Genomic DNA, 14,971 nt, shown 5'->3' with positions numbered 1-14,971 from the left:
AAAAAATGCTAAATCTAGATGTATCAAAATTTCCTAATTTTAGGTGTCATTGAGTCGGTAAAAGTTAATTTTGCAATCTTGTCTATATGTCTGTGTGTCTGTGAACAGGATAACTTGAGTACCGTTACAGCAAAGTTGGTGAAATGTTATATATACGTTTTAAATCAAATTTGTAGTTCTGTATTAACTTTTCAGCAATTTCTTTTTCTACTTTTTATAAGTAAAAGATCTAATTCTCTGTTTTCTATCAATATATGAGTAATTTCCGGTGACCGGATGTAGTACTTTATACTATTTCTGATTTCTCAAAAAAAAAAACGCATTTGAATTAATAAAGCACTAGCGTGCTCGTCCCTGCGCGTTGCTGCGGGGATAGAATAAAGTCTAATGCAATATTTTAAGAGGGTTCCATCAATGCGTTACCAATCCTATAGCCTAAGGCGCCACATTACACCATACCGGCGCCTGATTTAATTTAGTGAGCGATTATAGTAATCCATTGTGTTCATAGCCTATCGCACTGTTTAAAATGGACCTAGTTCACACGCCAAAACGCCCCATGCCGCACCGGAGGACGCGCATCATGTGAAGATTGTTGTTGCTCATCGTATCTTCAGTGCAAAGCCTTTATTTTTAAAACGATCGTAGGCGTCATAGTGCTCACAAGGGAGCCCGGGGTGCTTCGGGTCACGCAATCGCAGGGGCGCCGGCTGTTGCAGCTTTACCGCTGCAGGATGCCCATTTTAACGGATACCAAGCACTAAGATAGCCGCTCTGGAATTCTGGGCGACGCCCAAAAGAGTTTTTTTCCCCGCAGAAACATTCTCGGGAGTATTCTCATCGATTCCATAAAGATTCGTGGCACTCGGATAAAACGGTGTCGAACCGCGTCCGACTTTTATTTTTTATAAACTGTATATAGAGAAAAATCGAATCGCGCCCTGTCGGGAGTGCCACCCCTGCGAATTTGAAACTTTTTTCTCCGCAGAAACCTCCCCTGGATTATTCTCAACAACTTCCCAAAGTTTCATGGGGATCAGATGAAAAGTGTAGCAATGCATAAAAGACAAACAAACAAACAAATTGCTTTTTATATATAAAGACTCGTATTCCACACTATTATACACTTGGTGTGCAATTATTTTTTTTCCATTTTAAAAAGTTTAATTATGTAAAAAATTGATTAAAAATCAAGTCTAAATTCCGAGTAGCCATCCACCGTAGTTTTATATAAGAACATTCGAGAAAGTTTAGGGGAGATCACTCCCGCTTGAATTATTCAAGCTGAATAGAATAAAACAGTAGTTATATCTAAAGGAAACAATGATAACCTTTTTTTTGATAAATCTGAAATAGCTTAAAGTACTACTTCCGGTCACCGGAAATCACTCAAAATTTGAAAGAATGCAGCGAATAAGATCATCTATGAATGACATTTCGCGTAGATAACTGAAACAGTACTCAAGTAAAATGGTATTTTAGTATTTTTTTAAATAAAAAATAAAGCACCATTTACGGATTTCGGAAATCACTCAAAAATTAAAATTGATTCAAAAATAAGATCTTTTACTTTTGAAATTTCGTTTACGTAACTGAAAACGTTCTCAAGTTATCGTGTTCTTTCTTGAGCATTATCCTATAACTATCTATAACACCATATAAGGCAATGGCTGCTGTGTATAGAACTGACAACACTACCTAATTATGTGCTGAGGTCATGGTAACAGAGGAACTCTATTATTTCTTCCCATATTGACTGTCAATACTGTCATGTTCAAAATGGTAACTAAAAAGGTATAGCGCGACTTAAGAGAATAGTTCTATTTGAGTAGGCTAGCCTATGTATGGATGTATGTATGGAATTTATATAGAAAATATATACTTTTACCAGTGTCCGACCCCGAAAATATCTAATGACCCCCCCCCCCCACCCATCCTACGAAGAAAAAAACTCTGAAAGAAACCAGTGGCGGAACTAGAAAAAAAAGGGCCACCCCTCAAAAAATGTTCTAGCCCCCCCCCCATATATATATATATGTATGTATATATATATAAATATATATATATATATATATATATATATGTATATATATATATATATATATATATATATATATATATATATATATATATATATATATATATATATATATATATATATATATATATATTCTATATAATAGTTTCGCTGTCTGTCTATCTGTGTATGTATCTATCTGACAAGAACGCTATAGAGAAAACACAAGCAAATTAAAAACTTTCATAGTAATACGGAAACGAAATATGACGTCACATTTAGCATATAATAGAAAATAGTATCAAGCTTGGAGAGTGCACACAGGAATATGACGTCATTGATTCTCGAGTAAACATTGAATTAAAAAGCCAATGTTGTCTAATCTTTAAAGTGATTTGCGAGCAGAGTTTCTTTCATGCAATTATTCGTGTAGGGGCTAAACCCCATTCCCGCCCCCCCCCCCTCTAACTCAAAAGAAATGACGTCATCGATACCCTATGATAAAAAAGACTGACATTAAGGCATAATTATTGTGTCTAATCTTATAAGCGTTTTGCGTGTAGAGTTTCTTTCATGCAATTCTTCGGGTAGTGGCTAAGCGCAACATCAGTATTTCTTTCAGACTTTTTCTTCCCCGGAGGGGTAGAACTTTTTCTAATCTAAAAAGTGTTTTGCGTGCACAGTTTCTTTCATACATCTCTTCCGGTAGGTTCTTCCTTTAGTTTGTATGATCAACAAATACGACCAGTGTTTCTTTCAGACTTTTTCTTCCCCGGAGTGGGGTGGGGGTACTGGAATTTTTCGGGGTCGGGGTAAAATTTTCTGGGAGGGGGCGGGCACTGGAAAAAGTATATATATTTCGTTGAATGGGACGGTAGATGTGCTTTGAGGTGTGTGTGTGGCGAGGGGGGGGGGGGGGGCAAGTAGAGTCGCCTAAAGGAGACTCTAAATGCGACTTTTGTCATGATTCAGATTAGTTGGGGTATCTTTTATTTATTTATTTATTTATTTATTTATTTATTTATTTATTTATTTATTTATTTATTTATTTATTTATTTATTTATTTATTTATTTATTTATTTATTTATTTATTTATTTATTTATTTATTTATTTATTTATTTATTTATTTATTTATTTATTTATTTATTTATTTATTTATTTATTTATTTATTTATTTATTTATTTATTTATTTATTTATTTATTTATTTATTTATTTATTTATTTATTTATTTATTTATTTATTTATTTATTTATTTATTTATTTATTTATTTATTTATTTATTTATTTATTTATTTATTTATTTATTTATTTATTTATTTATTTATAACGGTAACATTAGTATCAATGTGCAGTAACTACGTAGAGATCAAGCTTAAATCCTATTAAAGTACCAATTCTGGATAAAAATCCGTTTTCAATGTCATTTTTTGTTTCCGGTTAAATTGAATTAAGGTGGTGATTTTGGTTTTGGTTTTAGTTTAGAGAAAATAGACATTACTATCAACCTAGCGCCCGTTGTATCCTTCCTCAATAGGCCATTTTTCTCGTATATATATATTAGACAATTAGACAAATTAGATGCATCCAATTAGACGAAGCCACCTTTTACTTTAAGTTAATTAGCTAGTGTAATTAGCGAAATAGATCTACTTCATGATTAATTATAATAGTTAATTATCGAAATGACCATGTTATAATAGAGGAATAAGTAGTTTACCTGGATGGGACAGTGAACTTACACACAGGTAAATAATGACGTCAGTCAGTGTTGCTACCTGGTAGTGTTGGGGTGAGCAGCACTTTCATCATTCTAATATGTATAGAGATACGTAATTATATAGGCCTATATATATATATATATATATATATATATATATATATATATATATATATATATATATATATATATATATATATATATATACAAACACAAAATACGAACATATGATACTCATTGCTGGCCTGTTCGGGTTATGAAAAATAATTTTTTTTTTTTTAAATTAAAACAAATTACAGCATCATGTCGTGTTTGTAAGTCAGGGGTCGGCAACCTGCGGCTCGCGAGCCGCATGCGGCTCTTTTCGTGTCAAGGTGTGACTCTTCAGTTCCTTGCACAAATATTAATAAACGAGAAAAATGGCCCGTTGAGGAAGGGTACAACGGGCGCTAGGTTGATAGTGCCGTCTATTTTCTCGGTACTTTAATTTATACAAAATATAGTCATAGGCATATCCCTAAACCATGCACCTAATCTCATTCATGACAAAAGTCGCATTTAGAGTTTCTTTCAGGCAACTCTACTTGGGAGGAGGGGGCTTCGCCCCCTCCCCTCCCCCCCCCCCTCCCTCCCCCCCCCTCCCCCTCCCTCTTTCCCCCCCCCCCCCCCCCACACAAACTCCAAAACATGTCTACCGTCCCATTCAACAAAATATAATTATATACTTTTTCCAGTGTCCGCCCCCTCCCAGAAAATTCTACGCCCGCCCCCGAAAATTTCAAGTACCCCCACCCCTCTCGGGGAGGAAAAAGTCTGAAAGAAACACTGGTGTCGCGCTTAGCCACTACCCGAAGAATTGCATTAAAGAAATTGCAAGAAAACCACTTTTTAGATTAGACACATTAATTAGGCGGTAATTTTATTATAGAGTATCGATGAAGAAATTTCTTTTGAGTTGGGGAGAGGGGGGGGGGGGGCTTAGACGTTCTTAAGCGGGGATGGGGCTTCGCCCCTACCCGAAGAATTGTATGCAAGAAACTCTTCACGCAAACCATTTAGATTAGACAAAATTGCCTTTTTATTCAATGTTTACTCGAGAATCAATGACGTCATATTACTGTGTGCACTCTCCGGTTTGAGATTATTTTCTACTCTATTCTAAATGTGACGACGTCATACTTCGTTTTTCGAATTACTATGCATGTTTTTCATTTCCTTGTGTTTTCTCTAGAGCGTTCTTGTCAGATAGATACATAGATAGACATACAGCGAAACTATTAGTATTAATTTATTATTTAATCTTCAAAACTCACCAAAAAAAAATACTGTAAAAAAAAACATCTTCGACTTAAACAGGACTAAAACATTCATCGGCGAACAGTGAGAGTAGGTGTGGTAGAAGGTTTACAGACAGCTAACAGCCGCTTGGGCACCAGCCCCACAGTAGTGCTGCAGCCAACACCGTTGCGACTATTCTATGCTTGCCACTGCTAGAGTGCAGACTTTTTCGAATATAGTTAAATGGGGAATGTTATTCTATTCACAATGCATTCCTTTACCTGTCAGTATGCATTAATTTGACCTGAGTGACGAAGTATTTTAGTTTTTAGTTTCCTACGGTTGAGCCACCTCCTGAGCCAGTGGTGTCCGTAAGGAAAGGAAAAAAAATTAGTTGCTTCTAAAGTGTATTAGGATAGCCAGGGGCGGAACTACCATGTCGCCAGATCCCGCAATGTGTGTGTGGGGGGGGGGGGGCGGGACGTTTAGTGGCCCAATTCCGACCCAAAAAAAAATGAATTTTCTTTTCATAAATAATGTTTTTCTTGCAGCTTGATAATGGTTTTCTAAAAAAAAAAACAGGTCTACTATAACAGCGATTGTTCTACAGTAACTAACACACACTGTTGCGTAGAAAATAAAAATATTTTAAAATCTACAAAAGCTATAGTTTGAAAGATGGGCAACCGTTCTCACTATTTCCACGACTTACTGCCCTTATTTAAAATAGGGTTGCCCATTAAGCTCATTTAAATAGTTTTGCACTATGTAAATTAAAAAGCAATTGATTCTCTTAGTTATTATTTAAATAAGACATGCTAAAGAATCGTATAGCTATAAAATGAATGTACTAAAAATTGATAATATAAATACAAATAAACCGGGAGTGATCTCCCCTAAACTTTTTCGAATATTCTTATATAACTCGGAATATAGACATACTTAAAATTTTAAAAATAAAATAGAATCTCGTAGAAAAAAGAATTGCGCACCAAGCGAATGCCAAAACAAAATGTGCATAATAGTGCGGAATTTTATTAGTGCTTTATAAATTTACTTGCTTTTTTTTTTGAGAAATCGGAAATGGCGTAAATTACTACTTCCGGTCAACGGAAATTACTCAAAATTTGAAAGAAGGTAGAGACATAGATCTTTTACTTACATGTGAAATTTCATTTATCTATCTAAAATAATACTCAAGTTATAGGCTTTTGAAAAATTCAAAGTAGAAAAAGTACCACTTACGGTTTTGTTATCGGAAATCGCTCAAAAGTTGATACGGATCTACGATTTTGATAAAATACTTATATATGAAATTCCATCAACCTAGCTGTAACGGTACTCAAGTTATCGTGTTTACACACACACACACACACACACACACACACACACACAGAGAGAGAGAGAGAGAGACACAGACATACGGACAAGATTGCAAAATTATGTTTTCCGTATCAATGAGGTGTAAAACGTCGAGAATCGTAAAAATCTCGATTTTGTTTTGCACTATTACATGACTTTCTCTATACTTCGTATATACGAGAAGGTAAAAATTATAAAAATAAATATAACGCGAGAAACCATAGCACAAATCAAGCTTACGTGTTTTCATACTTTTGACCGGCTTAGACTGTTATGATTTAACGAGAAAAATGACCCGTTGAGGAAGGATACAACGGGCGCTAGGTTGATAGTGCTGTCTCTTTTCTCTAAACTAAAACCCAAACCAAAATCACCACCTTCATTCAATTTAACCGGAAGCGAAAAATGACATTGAAAACGGATTTTTATCCAGAATCGGTTACTTTAATTTATACAAAATATACTCATAGGCATATCCCTAAACCATGCACCTAATCTCATTCATGACAAAAGTCGCATTTAGAGTTTCTTTCAGGCAACTCTACTTGGGAGGAGGGGGCTCAGCCCCCCCCCCCCCCCCACCCACACACACACCCCAAAACATGTCTACCGTCCCATTCAACGAAATATAATTATATAATTTTTCCAGTGTCCGCCCCCTCCCAGAAAATTCTACCCCCGCCCCCGAAAATTTCAAGTACCCCCACCCCTCTCCGGGGAGGAAAAAGTCTGAAAGAAACACTGGTCGCATTTGTAGATCATACAAACTAAAGGAAGAATCTGGGCGGGGTTTCGCCCCTACCGGAAGAGAGGAAAAAGTCTGAAAGAAACACTGGTGTCGCGCTTAGCCACTACGCGAAGAATTGCATTAAAGAAATTGCAAGAAAACCACTTTTTAGATTAGACACATTAATTAGGCGGTAATTTTATTATAGAGTATCGATGAGGAAATTTCTTTTGAGTTGGGGAGGGGGGGGGGGGAGCTCAGACGTTCTTACGCGGGGGTGGGGCTTCGCCCCTACCCAAAGAATTGTATGAAAGAAACTCTTCACGCAAACCACTTATATTAGACAAAATTGCCTTTTTATTCAATGTTTACTCGAGAATCAATGACGTCATATTACTGTGTGCACTCTCCGGCTTGAGATTATTTTCTACTATATGACGTCATACTTCGTTTTTCGAATTACTGTGCATGTTTTTAATTTGCTTGTGTTTTCTCTAGAGCGTTCTTGTCAGATAGATAGATAGACAGACAGCGAAACTATTATATAGAATACTTCTCACAGTTAACGGTGAAATTTAGTGCAGCAGGCTAATAATGTATATATATATATATATATATATATATATATATATATATATATATATATATATATATATATATATATATATATATATATATATATATCTACCTATGAATAAATCAATAAATTAATTAACGTTTTTAAATAAATTTGTGATTAACAGTCTGTCTGAAAACAAAAATTGTTCTCTACCTACATACTATTTTACAGCTCTCCACAATGAGTAGAACCATTTACAATAGTCAATCAGACAAACAAAAAAAACAAACAAAAAATAAATATTCAAACATGTAAACAAACTTGAGTTTTAGTAGTATATAGATGTTTGATTTTATTACAAATAGCCTCTAAATTAAAAAGAAATATTTTTTTAGCGTATTGTAACACTCCGCTCTAAATTTAGCAACACGCTTGGTGTCAATGAAACCAAAATGGCTGAAATCTTGTCTACAAGTCACATGTAGATCACCTCGACTCTACCTCCCCAATGCTGGAAGTGCTGAACGAGTTTGTCGACGAGAACGGAAATAAAGTTATTGTCCATCGAAATCGTAGCTAAAACTCTACACGAGTGAATCCCTGAGAATCATATTTTGATTCAGACATCCGTTGTTCGTGAGACATTTAGTTTGAGATCCATTGTCATGAGATCATTTGTCCTTGAGATATTTTGTCTTGGATCATTTTGTGCTGACTACCAAATCATATGTTGCCCTAATTACCTGTTTAAAAATCAGAAAATTACAAAACGATTCAACCGTTTAAAATGTAAATTAATTTTTAACGAGGTGTCAAGTATATAAAAGCCATTACTTTATTCAGCTAGTTGTGGTGCTTCACTGACGGGTCTTTGAACCAACAGGCGCTACAACGATGGCATTTCTAGCACTACTCTTCCTGTCATTGTGTGGAGTCTTCACACAAACCTACGGTAAAACTGATTTTTTTTTTCTTTCTTTAATTCAACATTGAATTTTTCAGAGTAACTGAATTTAAAAATGTGCACAATTTTTTTAATGTAATTGTTATAACTGGGTTCTATATGTGTACCACAGCTATGCAGTGAGAGGGTAGAACTACTTGATCCAATATTATATTTCAGTACCACTACCATTTCATTATGTCTAGCCATGCAATAGTGCATCTTGAGACACGACGACATCAACGATTACTAATGATTTGACAGAATGACATTGTTTACTAATTACATTTATTGCACTATAGAAATAGACATCGGACAGCTTGAACAAACGATACTGAGACGGGACAACCTAACCCTAACATAACATGAACAAGACTAATCTAAGCTTCTTCCCCGGCAACAACGAACTCACACTCAAACGTCACTTTCTTGCGTACCGCGTCACACTTTCACTCGTTCAATATTATCGCTTCGCACCAGCATTCATGCGCACCAATTTCCCTAGTCGAACATGCATCATAACATTACCCCCCTCTCCCTTCAAGCTAATCACATTAGCTTTATTAATTACATCAATAATCCAACATTCTATTTTACCTAACAATAGCAACTATGGTAGCATTCACACATAGACCTTAAAGGCTAAACAATTTTAACTAATTCTTGAAGTTTCTGTTTAGTTCGTCTCCACACGCACAAACATATGACGATTCTTCAAAGTATAGCCTACATCTCAGATCACAAGTTGGGAATACATCCTTCAAACACACTTCACGTTGATTCATCATGTAAAGGCCAGGATTCCATACAATGCCGATCATATCATAGACCTTAAACATCCCATCAGTTCCACTGAAAAGAAATTATTCCTAGGGGAAAACAACATGTCACTACTAATCGGTTATCATTATCTAACATAGTCTCTCTAACCTAATATATTAGACTTAATCTAATGTAGTACCTCTTCTGTTAATTACGCTATATTATTTATACAATAAATTACATCTCACGTGTTAATTTAGTGCTAAGTAATTAAGTAACCACATCAAATTTCATAAATCACTATATCACCTGCATATATTCATCTCATGTTACAATGACATGTACCAATAATAATTCTTAACATCTTCAGTAACCAAATACGATATCACATAGAGGAATATTTTCCCTAGAACCCTTAAATCCATGACCAGGTACTCGGTACATCCTCGAGCTACCCACACAAAAAAAATCTGACTGCATCCTCAGTCTTGAAATCAACTAACTACCGATGAAGCAACCGACCAACGAACAATCCCCCTGCTGGCCGGGTGACGACACCAAATTATCTTAAAACAGCATTATCCTAATCTACTGGGTTCCTTACGCTAAGAAAACAAACCTCATAGGATAACATATCATCACATATCATACATTGAAAATCATTATTACAACAAATAAATTCCAGATCAAAGTGACATTATCATCATGTCAACAATATAACTCCGCTCTCAAACCGGCGTGTCCATATGAACTATAACAATATCAATTATCACTAATAATACTGATGTCTTACTGATCATACTACAACCCTCATCAGCACAACACAGCAATGGGCTCATAATACCTACAGCCCCAGCCTAATCACTACAATTTTTTGTTTCACTAAGACGTAATAGAAAAAAATGTACATGCCTACTACTTAAAAAAAATGTATAAAGAGGTACTACTTATCTAATTTGTAGAGCTTGGGCATCATCATCGGCTTCATCACACAACACACACTTCCCACACAGATCCCCTTGTCCTTCACAACCTAGGTCCTCCCAGCACGGTGTTCATGTCAAGGTCCTCGCAGCGCGGTCATCACATGTTCTCCCCACACGGTTCTTCATGGCATGGGTCCTCACATCACGGTCATCACATGTTCTTTCCATACGCTTCTTCATGGCATGGGTCCTCCCAACACGGTTTCTCACAGCACGGGTCATAACGGCATGGGTCATCAGAGCACGGGTCTTCTTAGAACTAGTCTTCATACATATGTCTTCAAACACGGGTCTTTTTAGCACGGGTCTTCACACACAAGTCTTCTTAGGACGGGTCTTCACACACGAGTCTTCTTAGCACGGGTCATCACACACGAGTCTTCAACATGGGTTTTCACACTGGGATCTTCACACACGGTTTTCACAATAACAGTCCATATATCACAGAGACATAGTCCGTACGAAAATTATATCGATGAAACTTGACTGATTAGACAGTGATAGCGTTTTCTGACTAGATGTTATATCCGCCGACTAGCATCTAAGTATTTTAAGCTACTTCGCCTTGTTATACTGCTTCATGCTGTTATACTGCTTGAGCTGTCTTCATTCTGTTATAGCTGCTTCATGTTACTATAGCTAGTTCACGTTAATGCTGCTCCACCATGTTATAACTGGGTTCTATATGTGCACTACAGCTATGCAGTGAGAGGGTAGAACTACTTGATCCAATACCATATTTCAATACCACTACCATTTGATTATGTTTAGCTATGCAATAGTGCATCTTGAGACACGACGACATCAACGATTACTAATGATTTGACAGAATGACATTGTTTACTAATTACATTTATTGCACTATAGAAATAGACATCGGACAGCTTGAACAAACGATACTGAGACGGGACAACCTAACCCTAACATAACATGAACAAGACTAATCTAAGCTTCTTCCCCGGCAACAACGAACTCACACCCAAACGTCACTTTCTTGCGTACCGCGTCACACTTTCACTCGTTCAATATTATCGCTTCGCACCAGCATTCATGCGCACCAATTTCCCTAGTCGAACATGCATCATAACAGTAATGAATTATTTTAATTTTTGATGTCCACGATAACAGCAGCGAATTATCGCGTAACCGTGGACACCGGAAACGTGGACAGTGCCGGAACCGATGCTAAAGTTTCTCTCACCATTATCGGAAACCGCGGACGTACAGAACAGCTCGAACTGCCTGAAGACGCACAGAAGAGTAAGTTCGAGCGGGGCAACACGAATGACTTCGATGTGAGTACTGTTGGTGCTTGTTACTATTGGAGAATATAAGTTTGTTTTTAAAATTAAACAACAATTTTTAGATATTACCGTTGTCCTGAAGTTTAATTTTTTTTTTTACAAGTTTGACCGACTACTATGCGTATAACTTTTTTGTTTGTTCTTGACTGTAATAATGAAAGGCATATCCTCCAACACAGTATCGGAGTTTTATGTCCTAAATGGGTTGCTATCCCCAGCCAACGGGACTCATTTGCATGGGGTCCGAACTTGGGGCTTTGGAGTTATGAATCATACAGTCACACACTCACTTGCACTACTAAGCCGTCGCCCCTAGCACGTTAGCAAAGTCCATATATTATATATATATATATATATATATATATATATATATATATATATATATATATATATATATATATATATATATATATATATATATATATATATATAGTGACCAACGGTTTTTTGGGGTACTTGCCGGTGACGCAGGCGCTTCAAGTTTGACAGGTCCCTGCTACGGATGAAAGAATACATGGTAAATTCGGCCACAAAGTTCAAAAAGTGGTTGAAAACTTAGCGCGTGCGACCAGCGCCTCCTATAATTTATAGAATGAAAATCTCAAAAGGCCCTGAAAACTTCGTTAATTTGTAGACTAGAGTCCTTGAATTTCCGAAAAATGTTTTTCTTTTTTTTATATATATAAAACAAAGATTTGGCTACTAGCTGCAAAAATAACGAATCATAAAATGGAGAAATGTCCGGTGATCTAATGATACGCGTATTGTTACTTGTATGATTCAGTTGGCTTTTTAAATTTTGCATAGGTATCCTCGAGTGCTAACGTTGGAACTATTACAAACATCATAATTGGACATGACAATTCTGGCGTTAGACCTGGCTGGTTCCTTAACACAGTGAGTGCCATCTGTATTTTGGGGTTAGATTTGTCTACGTTTTATAATATATATATATATATATATATATATATATATATATATATATATATATATATATATATATATATATATATAAATCTGACCGTAGCCCTTTTGTAAGTATTGGTGCTGGCCTTGATACAAGTACCGATGCCATTACATTACTACACATTCGGTTGATTACTAAAGTTTTTTTTACACAAAGTTTTAAATTTGGCTGCTAGAACTATGGTTATGATGGCTATGATACACTTTACCTCACAAATATCTATAGTCAAATAAGCGCTCCGAAGTTTCTTTTAAATTCTTTTTAAAATTGTTATATGAAGTATTTACCGCCCATCTTTTGTTTTCTAGGTAAGGGTGAGAAAAGTGTTTACCACAGCAGAAGCTGCAGAGATTTTAGAGTTTGTGAAAGCGCGTGGCGGTTCTCACAAAAGTGGAACTTGCTACCGTCGAGGGGACGAGGTGTACGGTGTAGTTTACAATGACTTGTTCAACGGGAAAGGGCTTGCCAAGGTAAACTTTACCATAAAATACAGCGGGATTGATCTCCCCTAAACTTTTTCGAGTATTCATATACATGAGTAAGGGAATAGCACTTTAAATGCAATCTTGCTGTAGTACTATTTTTTAATTAATGTTTTTAGTTCTTAAATCTTTTAAATAGAATAGAATCAAGTTGGAAAAAGAATTGTGCACCAAAATTAACGCAAACAATGTGTGCTTAGTAGAGCGGAACATTAGTACTTTATATAGGAAACATTGAATTATTTTAAAGAAAGTTAAACATCCAATGAAGTCACAATTGATGCTTTGCCATCGAGTCTTGACCTTAATGAAAATTTTGAAACAAAAATGTATCCAGTAGAAGAGATGTTTTTTTTTTTGGGAAATCGGAGAATGCTTATAGTACTACTTCCGGTCACCGGAAATCACTCAAATTTGAAAGAATCTAGAGAATGAGATCTACACCTATATATGAAATTTCGCCTACCTAACTAAAACAGTACTCAAGCGTTCAATCAATTTATACACGTAATCTTTCTTCTTCCAGACCCCAGCCTATGTTGAGTATGAGTTCAACTGGAAAAACTGGATCGCTGCTGATGAGCTGGACCGCACCTTAGAAAAAACTCTTGACGTCTCCAAGAAAACAGTGGGGTTCTCTAGTGCTTAATAATAATAGTGCACGATACAACGATACGTTCCACATTTTTAGTTATTTGTTTCAGAAATTTCTATAAAACTTTTAACTCTGTTACCTAAATATCCAAACCCTCTTTCTCATTAACGCAGTTATAATATTTTTTATATTACTTTTCTGGATTCTTTTTGTGTGTGGTTACTAAATTCAAACATGACAACAATTTGGATACTATATTAATGGTTTTAATAGTTAGATCGAAAGTTTTAAAGTGTTCAAAAACAGAATGCTGTAACGTACAAATGCATCACGTCTGAACTGAAATAAAACTCACCACTTTGATTCCACGATTTGATTGTTTATCTATTTTTATTATCTGACTATTTTTATTATCTGACTTGTTTTTGTTGTGACTGACCGTATATATCGGAAGAATATACCAACGCTGTTTATGTTGGTCATTTTATCGCCGCGGTGTGTGGTATTCTCGTAACTGTTGTCATAGTTCTTAGCAGAAAAATGGACTGCAAGAATATAACGGCGTTTGTTTTTTGCTTCAGGGCTGGTAGGCAAGTGGATACGTGGTATGTTGTCATTTGATTGTATGTGTGGTTGCATATGGAGAATAAACGAAGAATCTAGGACCTAGGAGGTGGGGGTGGGCCGACACTGTTAAAAGTATACATCTAATATATAAAGCTCAATTCTGTATGTAAAAATACATGTTTGTCGTTGACATAATTAATGGATTAAAGTGTTAGAATATTATCGTGCGCATTTGTCTAAATTTATGAGTTAAAAAATTATTATTGAAAGTGTTAGGAAATAATTTTCATTTTTCAAACTGATAGTAATAATTGTCGGCATGTTCATTAAACACAATTTTAAAAAAAATATCATCTTTTACAAAAACTCTAATTATGTCTGAAAATTATTTATATTTAGTCCTTTAGCATTTACTTCCCTTTGATAAATTAGGAAAACACAATTACTTCCCTTTATAAAACATTGCATTAGTGGAAAAGAATTTATTTTTTATTACTTGGTTTTGGTATACTTTAACGACAAAGAGTGGTTGGAGAGAGCATCATACCTAGCAAATATATTCTTAAACATCAACATAAGCTTAATCTGAAGCTTCATGGAAAATACACGAATATTATCTCTTTTTCATAAATAATCTCAGGGCATTTTTATCAAAGCTGTAAAATTGGCGAAGAAAAAAAAATCTTGGAAATATTGCCATT

General features: G+C 35.5%; 1 protein-coding gene across 1 annotated transcript; it reads left to right on the top strand.

The window, feature by feature from the left end:
• Positions 1-8,531: 8,531 nt before the first annotated feature.
• On the top strand, positions 8,532-13,757 carry LOC131953274 (lipoxygenase homology domain-containing protein 1-like). Its single transcript, XM_059316388.1, has 5 exons — positions 8,532-8,616; positions 11,484-11,650; positions 12,467-12,556; positions 12,935-13,096; positions 13,635-13,757. The coding sequence occupies exons 1-5, from the start codon at positions 8,559-8,561 to the stop codon at positions 13,755-13,757; spliced, it is 600 nt and encodes a 199-aa protein (XP_059172371.1). The 5' UTR covers positions 8,532-8,558.
• The last annotated feature ends 1,214 nt before the right edge of the window (positions 13,758-14,971 follow it).

This window comes from Physella acuta, unplaced genomic scaffold (genome assembly GCF_028476545.2).
Source record: "Physella acuta isolate Inbredline_101_S28 unplaced genomic scaffold, ASM2847654v3 ptg000915l, whole genome shotgun sequence".
NCBI classification, from domain to species: Eukaryota; Metazoa; Mollusca; class Gastropoda; family Physidae; genus Physella; species Physella acuta.
Note: the sequence above shows the minus strand (reverse complement) of the source record. Positions and strands in the feature narration are given on the sequence as shown.